Consider the following 15519-nt stretch of genomic DNA (forward strand, 5'->3'; position numbering starts at 1 on the left):
CAGCCGCAGCACGCTAGTCAGGTCTGTTCGGGGTGAGCAATTTTTAGAGCACCTTTTCTAGCTCTCTCCTTGCATTGTGGTCAGCTGTGTTGCCCCTGAATAGAGCAGCCAAGTTGATCAAGATGCTGTCACACTACAGTGTCCCTCCATTTAAGTTTCATTATATCAGTAATGTTACGATAGATAATTTACAGTCACGCAAGACAAGCCAAACTATTATAAATTACCTATTTTCAAAATCTCTCTTAAGTCTTCTGTTCTGCAAAAAAGAAACATTTGTGCGTGGGGCACAAAATGACAATCACAGAATAATCTAGAACACGCTATACAACCGGTGCAAAATCTGGATGCTCTTTGCTTCTTACGATAGCAGTCCCCATGAGGCGGAATAAGCCGACATGCAATTTGACATGCATGTCCTTCCAACTGTGTCTCCACTTGTTCCCCTTTGCTTTACTCTTGGTGAAAGTTCTTAACCACACTCTTCTGATGGGCTGCCCAAACTGTGTTGTGGGACCATCATACTCTAGAAACTCCCATGCACCAAGTCAGTTTATAATTTCCTGTAATATACACACAGTGAGACTCTTTCAGCCATCTATTATATTTTCCTTCTCCAAAGCGCTCTATTCAGGGCAGGCATGCACTCCGAACTACAGAACAACCTTCTTTTCCACATCACTTCAGTCCCTCATCACCATCACTTCAGCCTCACTTCAGTCCCCAGCAAAATCATGAAGCAGGTCCTCAAGGAATCCATTCTGATGCACTTAGAGGAGAAGAAGGTGATCAGGAACAGTCAACATGGATTCACCAAGGGCAAGTCATGTCTGATTAACCTGATTGCCTTCTATGAGGAGATAACTGGCTCTGTGGATATGGGGAAAACGGTGGATGTGATATAGCTTGACTTTAGCAAGGGGGGTTCCAAAGAGGATGGAGCTTGGCTGTTCTCAGTGGTGGCAGATGACAGAACAAGAAGCAATGGTCTCAAGTTGCAGTGAGGGAGGTCTAGGTAGGATATTAAGAAACACTATTTCACTAGGAGGGTGGTTAAGCACTGGAATGGGTTACCTAGAGAGGGGGTGGAATCTCCACCCTTAGGGGGTTTTAAGGCCTGGCTTGACAAAGCCCTGGCTGGGATGATTTAGTTGGGGCTGGTCCTGCTTTGAGCAGGGGATTGGACTAGATGACCTCCTGAGGTCCCTTCCAACCCTGATAGTCTATGATCACACACTTTTCTTCCTCATAACCAATTGAGTAAACAATGTGTTATCTACTGTAAAAGGTAATTAAAAATGGAATCCCATATTTATTTTGTCTCAGTGACTCCAAATAACATGCACTTAGTTTACAAGAAAAAGCTGGTTTGATAGCTACCAGTCCTGAAAACTTAGGCTGGGATCGCGAAGTTTAAGAGCATTATTTTGCACATTCTGTGATGACAAGACAATGAAATCAGACAGATGTCTCAGAATAAATAGGTCAACAAAGAAACATTTGTTTAGATAAGCGTTTGTAATATGGCCTGTGAAGTGGTAATAACGGATGTCAACTGTCTAAATACTGACTGGGAAAACTAAAGATGGATGCCTAAATGAAGGACTGCATCATGGTTAGTCAGTAAGACTGGACACTATTTTGAACCGAATCAGAGGCAATGAACTTTGGATAAATAAAAGTGGAGATGGAGACCACCTACAGATCTAGAGATCTTTTAAAATCCTCTTGAAGGTCTGTATAAAGAGCAGACACAAAAATATTGGCCTTCCGAATACTCAGTTCTGCAGGAATATAAGTGTGGTAGGTTATAGTATTAGCACTTTGTATACTGCAATGATACAGAAAAACCTAAGAGATGGGTATTAAACACATAGGAACTAAATCTCTAACAGGGAAGAGGGGCAGGTATGAGTTGCATCTCTTGTGCCACACATCCAGGCTATGTACAGATCTTGATGCTTCTACCTCCATAACATTTCTAAGAGAGAGAGCTTATGCACCTTGTGCAGGAACTGGAGTTGTTCGAGAAGTGTCCCCCTATGGGTGCTCCATTTCAGGTGTGCTTAAGCCTTACGCATCTTTGATCAGAGATTTTTGGCAGTTAGTACCCATTCAGCCCATGCATGCACCAGCACTGCCCTCAGATCCCTCTTCACTGCCAAGTCCCACAGAAAAAATTCCAAAGCAGAGAGGAAGGACGGTGGATAGTGGAGCAACCATACACACACACCTCAAAGAACTCCAGCTACCGTGCAAGATGAGTTAACTCTTCTTCTTTGAGTAGTGTCCAAGGGGAGCTGTAGTGAGCCAGCAATACATTTCAACGAGTCCTGGAATTGTCTGAAATCAGCCACAGAAGGTAGAAGAAGCATAACTGCCTGAACTGGAGAACAGTATGAAATATTCATTTGTGGAATAGCCTCCTGCTCTCTATCTACATAGGCTGTGTACCAGACCATTTTCTATACCCGGGAGATGAATCACCATGAGAAATACCTGGTGATGGCTGAACCAGTTCACAGTTTAACTGCTTCCTGACGTAACAGGGATTCGTTAATTTCATGGGCCAGAAGGGACCACTGTAATCAGTTAGTCCAGGGGTGGGCAAAATACGGCCCACGGGCTAGATCCAGTCTGTCTAACATTTCTGTCCAGCCCGCCAGGCTCTTTCGCTGCCCCCCTCGCAATCTCTGGGCTGCTAAAAGTCCCGCAGCACAGCCAGGCGCTCAGGCAGGCTGCCTGCCTGCCGTAGCCCCACACCGCTTCCAGAAGCAGCTGGCTGCTGCTGGCATGTCTCTGTGCACCCCTGGCGTGTGGGGAGGGGGAGGAGGGCTCCGTGTGCTGCCCCTAGCATCATCTTCACTGTGGGGGTGGTGCTTGCGGGCATGGCCAGAGCACGGAGACCTGCTGCCCTCCTCCCACACTGTGCCAGCAGCCGGGAGCCGCCTGTGGTAAGTGCCTCCCGGACAGAACCTGCACCTCGCTCTCCTTCCCACACCCCAACCCCCTGCCCCAGGTCAGAACCCCCTCCTGCAACCCAATCCCTTGCCCCAGCCCGAAGCCCTCTCCTGCACCAAACTCCCTCCCAGACCCTGCAGCCCCTCCACTAATAGAGTAGAAATGTGCGGCCCACGACGACTTACCAAAATATGTGGAGTGGCCCCCCTGTGAAAATTATTGCTCACCTCGATCTAGTCTGATGTTCTGTATTGCACAGGCCAGAGAACTTCCCCAAAATAATTTCTAGAGCAGATTCTAGAATGGGGTGCACAAACTTTTTAGCCTGAGGGCCACATCTGAGTGGGGAAATTGCATGCAGGGCCATGAATGTACGGTTGGGGCAGAGGGTTGGGGTGCAGGAGGGAGTGCGAGGTGTGTGTGGGGGGGTGCAGTATGCAAAAAGGGGCTCATGGCAAGGGCTTGGGGTGTATGAGGGGTGCAGGGAGTACGGAATTAGGAGTTGGGATGCAGGAGGGAGTGTGGAGTACAGGAGGGGGCTCAGGGCAGGAGGCTGGGGTGCAGGAGGGATGCGGGGTGCGACGGGGGCACAGGGCAAGGGATTGGGGAAAAGGAGAAGTGTGGAGTGTATGAGAAGGCTCAGGACAGGGTGCTGGGATTCAGGAGGGGTGCGGGGTGCAGCAGGGGGCTCAGGGCAGGGCGCTGGTGTGTGGGGTGCAGGAGGGGTTCGAGGTGTGAGCTCCGGCCTGGCACCGCTTACCTTGAGCGGCTCCAGAGTGGCAGCAGTGTGCAGTGGGGCTAAGGCAGGCTCCCTGCCTACCTGTCTGCCCTGCCCCTGCGCTGCTCCTGGAAGCGGCTGGCACCACATCCCTGCAGCCCCTGGGGGAGGGAGTGGCAGAGGGCTCCGCGCGCTGCCCTCACTTGCGGGTACTTCCCCTGAAGCTCACATTGGCTGTGGTTCCCCATGGGGGGTGGCAATCCTGCAGGCTGGATCCAAAGCCCTGATGGGTCTGCCTACTCCTGTTTTTCTAAAACATCCACTCTTGATTTAAAAATTATCAGTGATGGAGAATCCATCACCCCCCTTGGTAAACCATTTCAGTAATTACTCTCACCTTTAAAAATTTACACCTTATTTCCAGTCTGAATTCATCAAGCTCCAACTTCCAGCCACTGGATCGTGTTAGACCTCTCTCGGCTACACTGAAGAGCCCATTATTAAATACTTATTCCCCAATTAGCTACTAATAGACTAATCAAATCACCCCTTAACTATCTCTTTAAGTGACAGATTGAAGGTCACTCTCTCACTATAAGGCAGGTTTCTAATCCTTTAATCATTCTCGTGGCTCTTCTCTGAACCCTCTCCAATTTAACAACAACATCTTTTTTGAATTGTGGGCATCAGACTGGACACAGTATTCCAGCAGCAATTGCACCAGTGCCAAACAGAGAGGTAATACAACTTCTCTATTCCTACTCAAGATTCTCCTGTTTATGCACCCCAGGTTTGCATTAGCTCTTTTGCACCTCCTAAGTATGACCTACATTCTTTGTTCCCAGACATATACATTTAGCTGTATTAAAATGCACATTGTTTGCTTGCACTCAGTATACCAAGCCATCCAGATCATTCTTAATCAGTGACCTGTCTTCTTCATTTACTACACCCCAATTTTTGTCTCATCCGCAAACTTTATCATCTGTCATTAATAAAGCTATTAAATAGCATAGACCAAGAAACAATCTCTGCGGGACGCCACTGGAAACACACTTGCTCGGTGATAAATTTACAGTTAAATTTTGTGACCTAACAGCTAGTTTTTAATCCATGTAATGTGTGCCATGTTACTTTAATATCATTCTAGTTTTTGCACAGCATCAAGTCTAGATATATGACATCAGCTCTATTAATTTATCAACCAAATTTATAATCTCAAAAAAAAATCAAATCAGAATTTATTTTCCATAAACCGATGAAGATTTTCATTAATTATACTACCTTACTTTAGTTCATTGCTAATCAAGTCCCATATCAGCTGCTCAGGATCGATGTCAGGTTGACAGGGCTTTAATTACCAGGCTCATTCCATTTACCCTTTTAAAAAGTTGACACAACATCAACTTTCCTCCAGTCTTCTAGAAATTCCCCAGTGCTCCAATTACTGAAAAATCGACTTTAATGGCCCAGCAAGTTCCTCAGCTGGCTCTTTTAAAACTCTTGGAAGCAAGTTATCTCGACCTGCTGATTTAAAAAAGTCTCCCTTTAATAGCAAGGCTAGGTGGCTGAGGTAGTATCTTTTATTAGACCAGCTTCTGTTCATGAAAGAAGCAAGCTTTTGAGCTTACAAAGAATTCTTCTTCAGGTCTGGGGAAAAAACCCAGAGTGTATTAACCCTGCTTTGTCTTAAGACTGTAGAGGTATTAACTGCCCATTTCACCTTGAATGGCCTCTTGCAACATGCCTTAACTGCTTATCTGTTTCACCCTTGTATTTAGCTGTGACACTGAGGATCTTTCCCAGACCTGAAGACGACCTGTGTACGCTCAAATGCTTGCCTCCATCGCCAACACATTTTGGTCCATTAAAAGATATATCAAGGTAGCGGTGTAACGCCCCCCAATATAACACGAATTTGGATATAACGCTGTAAAGCAGTGCTCCGGGGGGCGGGGCTGCGCACTCTGGTGGATCAAAGCAAATTCAATATAACACGGTTTCACCTATAACGCAGTAAGATTTTTTGGCTCCTAAAGACGGCGTTGTATCAAGGTAGAGGTGTATTACCTCATCCACCTTGTCTCTTTAATATCCCGGGACCAACACTGCAAATAACTTTAGTAGCTTCTGTTTAACATCCTCCAGAGATACTAATGGAATGGAAAGAGTGTTAACATATGATGAGACTGCATCTTATGTTTTCCCCAAATGCAGAACAAATATTTACTGAACACCTCTGCCTTTTATGCATTATGATTGATAATCCTACACCATTTCCATCTAGTAATGGACCAGTACCCTTGTCAGGATTCGTTTTTTCCTAATATATTTAAAAAACTCTTTCCTATGATTGTGCTCCGCCCTGCTTGCTCATACACAATCCTTGAACAACCTGCCTTCAATGAATGGTAGGAACGTACACAGCACAGTCTTTATAAACCCGAGATAAAATATATTTATGTGAAATCTTCTCTCTTCTCAAGTTCATTGGGCTGTGTTTGGTGATGGTCCAAGTGTGCTCCCCATCCCAGAAGAGAGACATGCTTCATATGGTCTTGGTTGAGAGAACTGGTAGGAAGAATACACCCGTACAAAATTGTTTGGGTCTTTCCACCAATCCAGTGACACCAGGACATCTTGTAGACCTAGAAAAGGCATGTCAAAACAATATCTGCTTGGAACATATCCTGATCTGAGCCAATCTTGCATGTAACTTAGGTATAATCAGGAATGCTGCATGAGGAATATACAGGAAGCCACATTCTTGACAACAATTAAGGAAGTCTATACAGAAGCGTGAGGATTTGATTGTATCTAAGTAATAAGGCTGACCATAGCGTCAAATCTGTACTGGTACAGATAGTCTCTGGTTGTTGTATAGTCTGTTACTTCCCCTATAGACTCTACTTGTGGTATCAGTATTTGTGAAGAGAATCCCTGAGGTACAACCTGGAACTGTGGGACCGCTGCGTCCCCTTAACTCTCCAGCCTCAGGTGTCTCTCAAAAAGCTATGCAGTCACAAGCAGCAAATCCCAGGTGCTGTGATGACTCAGCCATCAGCATGTGGAGCCCCACACCCAGCTAAATTGCATGAATGCTCCAGAGCCATCCAGCTAGCTATCATACAGAGAGAGGCACCAGCCAATCATCCCAGAAATACACTGGCTTACACTGCTCAAGATTCCCTTCAACAGTGCAAGCTCATTAATTAGTTTGTGACTCTGACAAGGAGGGTAGTGCATGTACAACAGCCCTTGTTAACCTGAACTGAGATTCCCCAAGCACTTCAACCAAAAGCACACTGTTTTGGTAAAATATGAAACAGATTTACTAACTATAATAAATAGATTTTAAGTGATTATAAGTAGCAAGCTTAGAGATCAATATTGGATACCTCAGAAATAAATATAGAAAAGCAGTCTAAATTCTAATTGTATCTGTGTCTCACTCTAATAGATGTTACAGGCTGTTATAATTCTCAGTATTCAGACTGAACTACCTTCCAGCCTGGGACCAATCTCCCTAGTTTCAAGTCTGTCTTCCAGGAAATCTTCCAGGTGTTGAAATGGGGGAGTGGGTAGAGAGGCCAAGGGATGATGCCGCTGTCCCTCTTTTATGCTTCCTTCCAACTGCAGGAAAGATCCTTGCTGTGATGTGGGGGTCAGGCTGCCCCACTGTATATGTGTCTTCTCTGAGAAGCCTCTGGGATAGTAGATTCTTCTTGATGGACCATTAACGCCTGTCTGGCCAGTAATAACTGCTCCTTTGTTGCTACTGAAAGGCCAGCTGTGGGCATCTTCCACACATAGCAATACCTCATAACTTCACATACAACAATACATCCAATCCAACAGTATATCAAGGGAGATGAAGAACTGGGGAGAACACCAACCTAGTCACCCTTGCAGCTTGCTGAGATGAAGCCTTGCATGCTGAACCACATAAGTGCATGACGCCATATGCCCCAGAAGCCTGAGGCAAGCTCACACTTTCATGGTAGGATAGGCTTTCAGGTCTAAAACAATGGTCAATATTGTCTGGAATCTTGTTTGTAAGTGGAAGGCCCTGACTTCTGAAGAGTCTAAGACCAGCCCCTATAAAATCTATCCTTTGAAGTAGTGACAGGATTGGATTTCTCCCTGTGTGACCCAGTGTGCCTAGGGCAGCACTCTCTGGAAATGCCAAGATCAGGGCAAGCTGCAAAAGGGAGAGCAGGTACTTCCCAGACTGGTGGGTACCACTGAAGTTAAACTCCCTAATCAGTCACAAACTGTGCTTCAGATCCCCCACACTGGTCAGAAGAAGCAAAAAAGAAATCACACAGCCCCCTTTATTGCATGAGTAGATTATTGCCTTGGGAGTGCCTTGGCCTTGGGTGCACTCCATCTTTTTCAGCATGCTTGCTGGACTTAGGTGCCTGGGAACTTGATCGCCCAGATACTGAGCCCTTTGAAGCTATGTTCTGGTGTCTCTTCCTTATTCTCAGGGAGGGTGACTTGCATTAGGATTCCACCAAAGCAAGAGGAACCTCCCTGCACCTGTTCCAAGTAGAAAAGAGTGGGAGCAGGGATGACCATCAGAAGAAATTTAAGTCTGGTCTCCTTGTCTTTTTTTATTCTTTGTTTAAAGACCCTGAAGATTTTGAAGCAGCAACTGGACTGAGGTTGCTCACTCATATCAGTTTCTTGCAGGACTCGCAGGTCTTGAACCTGGTGAATGAGGCATGCCGCAGCACCAAAACCAGAGCCAAAGGGAATCAAAGCGCATTTTATTAAAGAAAACTTAATACTATTATTTACTTAACACATACTATGACTAAACTCAAGCACCAACTATATACAGACAGACAGAGGGGAAACTTGCAGTAGTTAGACAACATGCTCCACAACTGTCACGATCAGTAAGAAGGAGTGGGATCGGGGAGGCTCCTCCCTTTATACTATACGCAGTGGCATGAGACAGCAGAGGACACATGTGCCACCTTGATGGGTAGTGCTGAGGAAAAAAAATCTCCAACAACAGTGCACTGGGTTTGCACACACTGAAATGGAATGGACATGTGCAATCACTTGAATAAGAACTAACTATTCCTAAACTAACATTAGTATTTACCAAAAAATAGACCAGTTAAAAGAGATGCATCAAGATGCAGACACTGGGCAGCTCTGTCTCACAGTTATGATAACAGGAAGGCACTGAGCACCAGTTGGGCTGCTCTACCCTTTATGCCCTTGAGCAGGAGCACAAGAACATGTGTGGCTGCCAAAAGAGTCTGATCTGAAGGGCACGAGTGCCAAGAGTGGCATATATTATATAAATATCTAGCTATAGACAAGCGCCAGAAGAACTTTCAGTTTACACAGATTGAGATCTACTTCCTTCTTTTCAGTGTGTTATATACTGCTCTTTTATTTCTAATTGCCGCCTTCACTGTCCCTGCTAAAGTTGTCCTTTTTCTTGAACGTGTAATTGTGACTTTTGGGCCATCAAATAAACTTTTCGTTAATTCCTCCCAATTCTCAATTCAATTTTGTTCATAAACAGAAAAATGTATCAGGAGGAGAAAGTTAGTTTTCCTCAGCTGTAGGAAACTTGCCATTTTAAAGCACCAAATATATACATACGTGTGTGTGTGTGTGCACTCTCTCTCTCACACACACCCCCCCTTTAAAATGGCAAGTTTATATATATTATATAATTATATATATATTCCTGGGTGGGCTTCTCCTGTGTTTGCCTATACTGAATGTAAATCAGACCATGATCACTGGTCCTTAGGCAACCACAAGCTTCCAAGTCCAATGATCAGTTCATCCTTACCTACCATAATTATGTTCAAAATAGAGTTACTTCACGTAGGATGCAATATATTCTGTGTTTAGAAAATTATCTGTAATTTTAAAAAACGCTAATGATGATTTACTAATGGATGCACGAGATCTCCAGCATATTTCCTCCAAACTGAATCCCCCATAACACCACAAATTTTCTTTCCGTACATTACATAGAGGTGCCATTCTCTGGTTACATATAAGTGATTAAACACAGTGAGTGAGTTTTTACATTTAATCTTTGGAAAATCTATAGTGCCAGAAGCTGGTCATTCAGTAGTTTTATTGGAGAATAAGGTTTCAAATAAAGATTTTAATATTTTACAAATGAGGCATTCGAAATAAAATAATCCTAGGCTTCCCTTTTTAATAAGTTGCCCAGCTGGGGGACTGGACCATTTGAGTCAACTGGTAATGGAAGAAGGAATTCTTCGGCTCTAGGTACAAATCCAGATTAATAGTGACAAAGTTACCACTTGATAGCTAATAAACGGGCTACATTCAGTGAATGTGTCAGTCCTGTTCCTAGGGGGCAGGCAGGGGCGGCTCCAGGCACCAGCACGCCATGTGCATGCTTGGGGCGGCAAGCCACAGGAGGCGGCAGTCAGGCTGCCTTCGGTGGCATGCCTGCGGGAGGTATGCTGGTCCCGCGGCTTCGGTAGCATATCGGTGGCGGGTACGCCGAAGGTGCAGGACCGGCAGACCTCTCGCAGGCAAGCTGCCGAATCCACATTACCAGCAGACATCCTGCAGGCATGCCACCGAAAGCTGCCTGATTGCCGTGCTTGGGGCAGCAAAATACATAGAGCCGCCCCTGGGGACAGGAATAGATATCAGCAAATTAACATCACCATTAGCAAGAGTTGGCACCCCTTATGTGCAGTCTCAGCAGAGAGGCAAAGAACTGCTGAGGCATGAAGACTAAACATCCTTCTCTTTCGGAGATGATCCCTAAACATCAGGTTTGAGGCACATTGGCGCAGCTTCTATTGCAATTGCTTATGCTGTTAAGAATCATTGGATGAGAAGAATTTCACTCTTCAGGGCTATCAGTCCAACACTTATTAAAATGGCTAAAAGTTTACCTAAGTTTTTAAAGAAAGTTCCCCCAGCTGAAACACTTACCTTCAGTGTGTAAACTCCCATTCTCCCTGGGACCTTATAGAAAATGCCCTCTTCCCCTCGGGAGTTTGTATGCAGCATAGCATTCAGACATGCAAGAGGAGAAGTCCCACTGAAAACAAAAGCACAGGATTAGCCTCTAATGTTGAAGGAACACTACTAGAGATGATGTTTACTTGGTCAATATTAGTACTATTAGTCATTTGCTGAAAAACAGGCATGAGACACTAATGGCCTCTCATGGCCTTTAATATGTAAAGCATGTAGAGGTGGAGTGAATCCAGCTCCAGAGGGGAGAGGAGCTGAAGTTACTATATTCAAGCAAGGTTAGGACCGATTCAATATGCACTTGTCCCTGTCCAGGAGGGAAAACTCCAGCCAAATTTAATACCTCAGACCCTCTCTTAAAATCCTGAGCTAACAAAGTAAACATACCCATGGACAGCTTTGTTTTTAGAACACCCTAATTTATTAAAATCCTTCATCTTCAAACAGTGAAATTAGAAAATCTGTAGGAGAAAGTAGTACAAAATCTAGTTAGATGCAGAGAGCGAGAGAGAAAGAACTTAATCGGCTCCTGTTCAGTTTTCCTTGAGTTGGGCGCAGAGGAGAGACATGGGCTTGCTATATTGTAGTGGAGCCAAAATAGGAGACAAACAGCTACAATAACCTCAGCTGGGGCTTTTTGGGGGGTAACAGGGGAAAGAAGGTGGGCAGAAGGCTGAAACTTGGGTGGGAGGCTAGCTTCAGAGCAGTCAAACTTACTTTCAAAAACAGATAAATATTCAGATCGCTGTTAGGAATTTATTCTTGGATTTGCTGTGAGCTGTATGCTATGTGGAAAAATGCCAGGTGGAGAGATACCAAAAGCTGTGTGTGTGTAATTATGCACTGTAATGAAATAAGAGATGAGGGATAAGGAAAGGAGAGGAACTATGAAATGCTGCCCACTGAGAAAACTAGCATAAAGTCTTTGGATCCTTAATTCTGGGCCACTAGAATTTAAACAGGGAGACCCATACGAGTGTTTTTCCCTGCTAATCCTGCTTTTTCCCTCTACACAATTTACATTTCATACTGCTAAATTCGCAAGCAGAAAAGTTGGGTGGATAGGGCATGAGACATGGAGTCAAGTGGTCTGGCTTCTATTTCCAAAGCTAACACAGATTAGGTCTGTGAACTCAGGTAGGTCACTTATCTTTTCTGTAAAACAGAGAATGATACTTACCCTTTATGGTTAACAATTTTGAGATCTACATATGAAAAACACTACGCAAGAATTAAGTACTGGTAAGAAGCTTCCATCTTCCAGTCCCCCACTGCTCCTATACTGGAGCTGCTTACTACTGAGAAACTGTAAACTGATTCAATATTTCAGATAAGATATATTTTTCATCTTTTAATTTGCAGTGAATAAATTTTACTATAAAAATAACAAAATTAGCCTCGTAGAAGTAAAGTCACCTGTACGTTCCCCTCCCTCCCGCCCCCCTGGCCCCATTTGGTGAGAAGGGAAATCTGGGGCAGAAAACAGTACACCGATGGTTCTGCCAGCACATATGCACTCCAGAATTATACATTAACATATGAAGTAGTATAGTTATAGAGATAAGACAGTTTAGTAGTTCATTATCATTGATTTCTATTATAGTAGCATGCCGAGTCCCCAGACAGATCTGGGTTCCATTGTGCTGGGTGTTGTACAAACACACAGGAAGAGACAGACTTCCCAAAAACTTGGAGTATAGGTTAGGAGTAGACAATACACAAATGGTACACAAAGTGGAAGGTCAGTGAGAATTTATTATTATTGAACTTTTATACTGCTGTAGTGCCTACAGACCCCAATTGAAATGGGGGCCCCATTCTGCTAGGTACTGTGCTAACATAGCGAGAGACCCTCCCTGCCCTAGAGAACTTACAGTCCGTATAGTAAGACTATGGCAGGGAGGGGAAACAGATGCACAGATACACGAAGTGACTTGCCCCCCTCACACAGCAGGCCAGTAATAGAGCCAGAAATTTAATCCAAATCTCCTTAAAACCCCTAAATTTTAAAGGACAAAGGACCACTAGATTATCTAGTCTGACTTTCTATATAACAAGGGCTGTAGAATTTCATTCAGTTACGCCTGCACTGAGCCCAATGATCTGAGTTCTGTCACAAATATAGCCACAGATTCTGCACTTTGCTAATTCGGTTTATTAAACTGGTTTTCTGGAGAGCTTTTGGAAACAGATTTGTTTGTAAAATGCCTATCACACCTTACATCTCTAACTACACTTTTGGCTTTACTAATGCTGTGGGCATATGCAACAGTTCTCATAAGTTTCACTTCTCAAAGCTCAAAAGGGATGGTAACTTTGTTACCTGCTAAACTATTAGCCACAAAGGTCTGCTCCAGTCTTTCAATATATAATTCTTTACAGGATTAGTCAGCCTGATCCCCATATCTAGTACGCTCAGGCATCGTGTCTAGATCCAGAAAGATCTTCAGTACAGAATAAAAAGCTTCACAACATTTCTGTGTCTGTCATCTTAACTGTCTAAGGAAGTGTTAACCTAGATCAGGGATCGGCAACCTTTCAGAAGTGCTGTGCCGAGTCTTCATTTATTCACTGTAATTGAAGGTTTCGCGTGCCAGTAATACATTTTAACGTTTTTAGAAGGTCTCTTTCTATAAATCTGTAATATATAAACTAAACTATTGTTGCATGTAAAGTAATAAGGTTTTTAAAATGTTTAAGAAGCGTCCTTTAAAATTACATTAAAATGCAGAGCCCCCCGGACTGGTGGCCAGGACCCGGGCAGTGAGAGTGTCACTGAAAAATCAGCTTGCGGGCCGCCTTCGGCATGCGTGTCATAGGTTGCCTACCCCTGACCTACATGAACTTTCCAGCTATCCCATTATTGTCCTTCATTGTAGGACCAGTAGGCTTCCTTGGTGCGACACTGCAGTGAGGCAAACACACAAGAGACAACCCTGAACTACCTTTATTAACAAGCAGGAAGAGAAACAGTATACAAGTACACCTGATCACTTGTCCAAAATTTATAGAACACAACAACAATTGAAGCGCCTAAGCAGCATCTATCAAGTATCATAACATCCTGGGGAAATTGAGACCAACACAGCACATCAACCCTTATCTAGCAACTGTACCAAGTGCACCAGCCTGAAAGAGTGTGTGCACACACAGAAGCAGCCACGATGTGGCCAATGTGCTATAGTTTTTCCATTTCTAGAAGCCAGTATTTTATCCATGGCTGTTTCCACATCAGTTTAGAGAACACTGGGGCCTTGCTCATAGCTACGATGTTATTCGTTATTTCTGTATGTCTACGCTCATTCTCGTGTGTTAACTATTCCCCAACATACCATGTTTATCAATTCTTTGGACAGGTATCATGTGTGTGCTTGTGAAGCTCCATGTATATTAGGCACTATGTTAAATAAATTTCTGCTTGCTGTCCTCTTCTGGATTATTGCTTTCAAAGTTTATCATACCCACTGAATAGCTGTATACTGAATGTATTAGCTTCCATTGACTCATTTGCTAATTTCCATTGGTACTTATAACCACTTTCCCCCTACACTCATGCCTCAACTATGATCGTGTGTAATGGACTCATCTGCATCAGCTTAGAAGTTTATTTGGTAGCCTTCAAGTATCCACATTTCCGCCACTTAATATCGTCTGAAAATGTAACATGTTCCTTATCCGCTCCTCCAATTCATGAATGAAAATGTTAAGAATGATAAAAACAACAAGGAATCCGGTGGCACCTTAAAGACTAACAGATTTATTTACACATAATCTTTCATGAGTTAAACAAATCAATCAATCAATCAAAAAAAATCAATTCTTCAGATGCCACCAGACTCCTTGTTGTTTTTGTGGATACAGACTAACACAGCTACTTAAGAATGATAATTCTTCATTCAAAGAAGAGAAAGTCAACATCCAATATAATAAGATAACTTCTATAGATGAAAAATATAAACAAGTATATTCACTTTTGGGGGAAGGTTGCTGTGAGGGTTAACTAAATAGCATTTATAATATGCTACAGGACGACAAACTGCAAAGGATTGTTAAGGGAAGTCAGTAAGAGAAATGAGAAAAAGAGTACTCAGGAGTTCTGGGCTCTCAGCCCTCTGCTCATTCCTCTAAAGGACTTGACTGTTCAGGTGAGTTATGGACAGTCTGATATTTTGAGAGAGTGGCCAAATTTAAATCTTTGTTAGTTTAGATTAAGGTATACTAAACATGCTAAAAAATTTAAATTAAACAGAGAGACCTAACAAATTCCTGTTGTGCACACATGCCTCAATGATCTCAATGAGATTAAAGAAAACCAAGTTTCAACAAAAGTGGTTCATAAGAGTTATATGTGAACAAGGTTTCTGGTTGAAATATGCCCCCAAATGGTTTTTGTTTCTAAATGTGTATATGTTTGCAACGCTAACATAGCTCCATGGAAAATTTCAATCCAGGGAGGATTTGTTTATTGGAGTAATCGTCCACACTTTATATTTAGCAATGGTTTATAATAGAATAGATGTTATAAACATCTTACAGACATGAGAAGTATATATTATAGATCGGCAGAAAAGTGTTGTAGATGACTATAAGCAACCTATTCACCTGTTGAACTAAATTAACTATGACATCTATTAAACATTAACTCTAGTTATAAGTGGAACCTTAATATAAAATGTCGGAGTAATGAATATGTATACATTCATTACACATAATCACTGCAAATTGGGATTTTTTTTTTTCAGTTTATGCTTCTGCATACTGCTAGCTTTGTTTATTTTTTAAATTAATTTCCCCTCCTTTACTCTGTGTTTTTGCATCACAGAGTTACATAGATA

At 43.1% G+C, this 15519-nt stretch overlaps 1 protein-coding gene across 6 annotated transcripts in view; it reads right to left on the minus strand.

Moving 5' to 3' along the window:
- The window catches only part of ASXL2 (ASXL transcriptional regulator 2), a 228302-nt gene that overhangs the window by 134050 nt on the left and 78733 nt on the right, over positions 1–15519 (minus strand). For 5 of the 6 annotated variants that reach the window (XM_075063555.1, XM_032762361.2, XM_075063556.1 and 2 more), the window contains one exon: positions 10640–10748. In XM_075063555.1, coding sequence (XP_074919656.1) covers positions 10640–10748 — 109 coding nt within the window. Of the gene's footprint in view, positions 1–5058; positions 5177–10639; positions 10749–15519 lie in introns of those variants that run through there. The other variant, XM_075063557.1, reaches the window with a different exon arrangement.

The sequence above is a fragment of the Chelonoidis abingdonii genome, chromosome 3 (assembly GCF_003597395.2).
Source record: "Chelonoidis abingdonii isolate Lonesome George chromosome 3, CheloAbing_2.0, whole genome shotgun sequence".
Lineage (NCBI taxonomy): Eukaryota > Metazoa > Chordata > Testudines > Testudinidae > Chelonoidis > Chelonoidis abingdonii.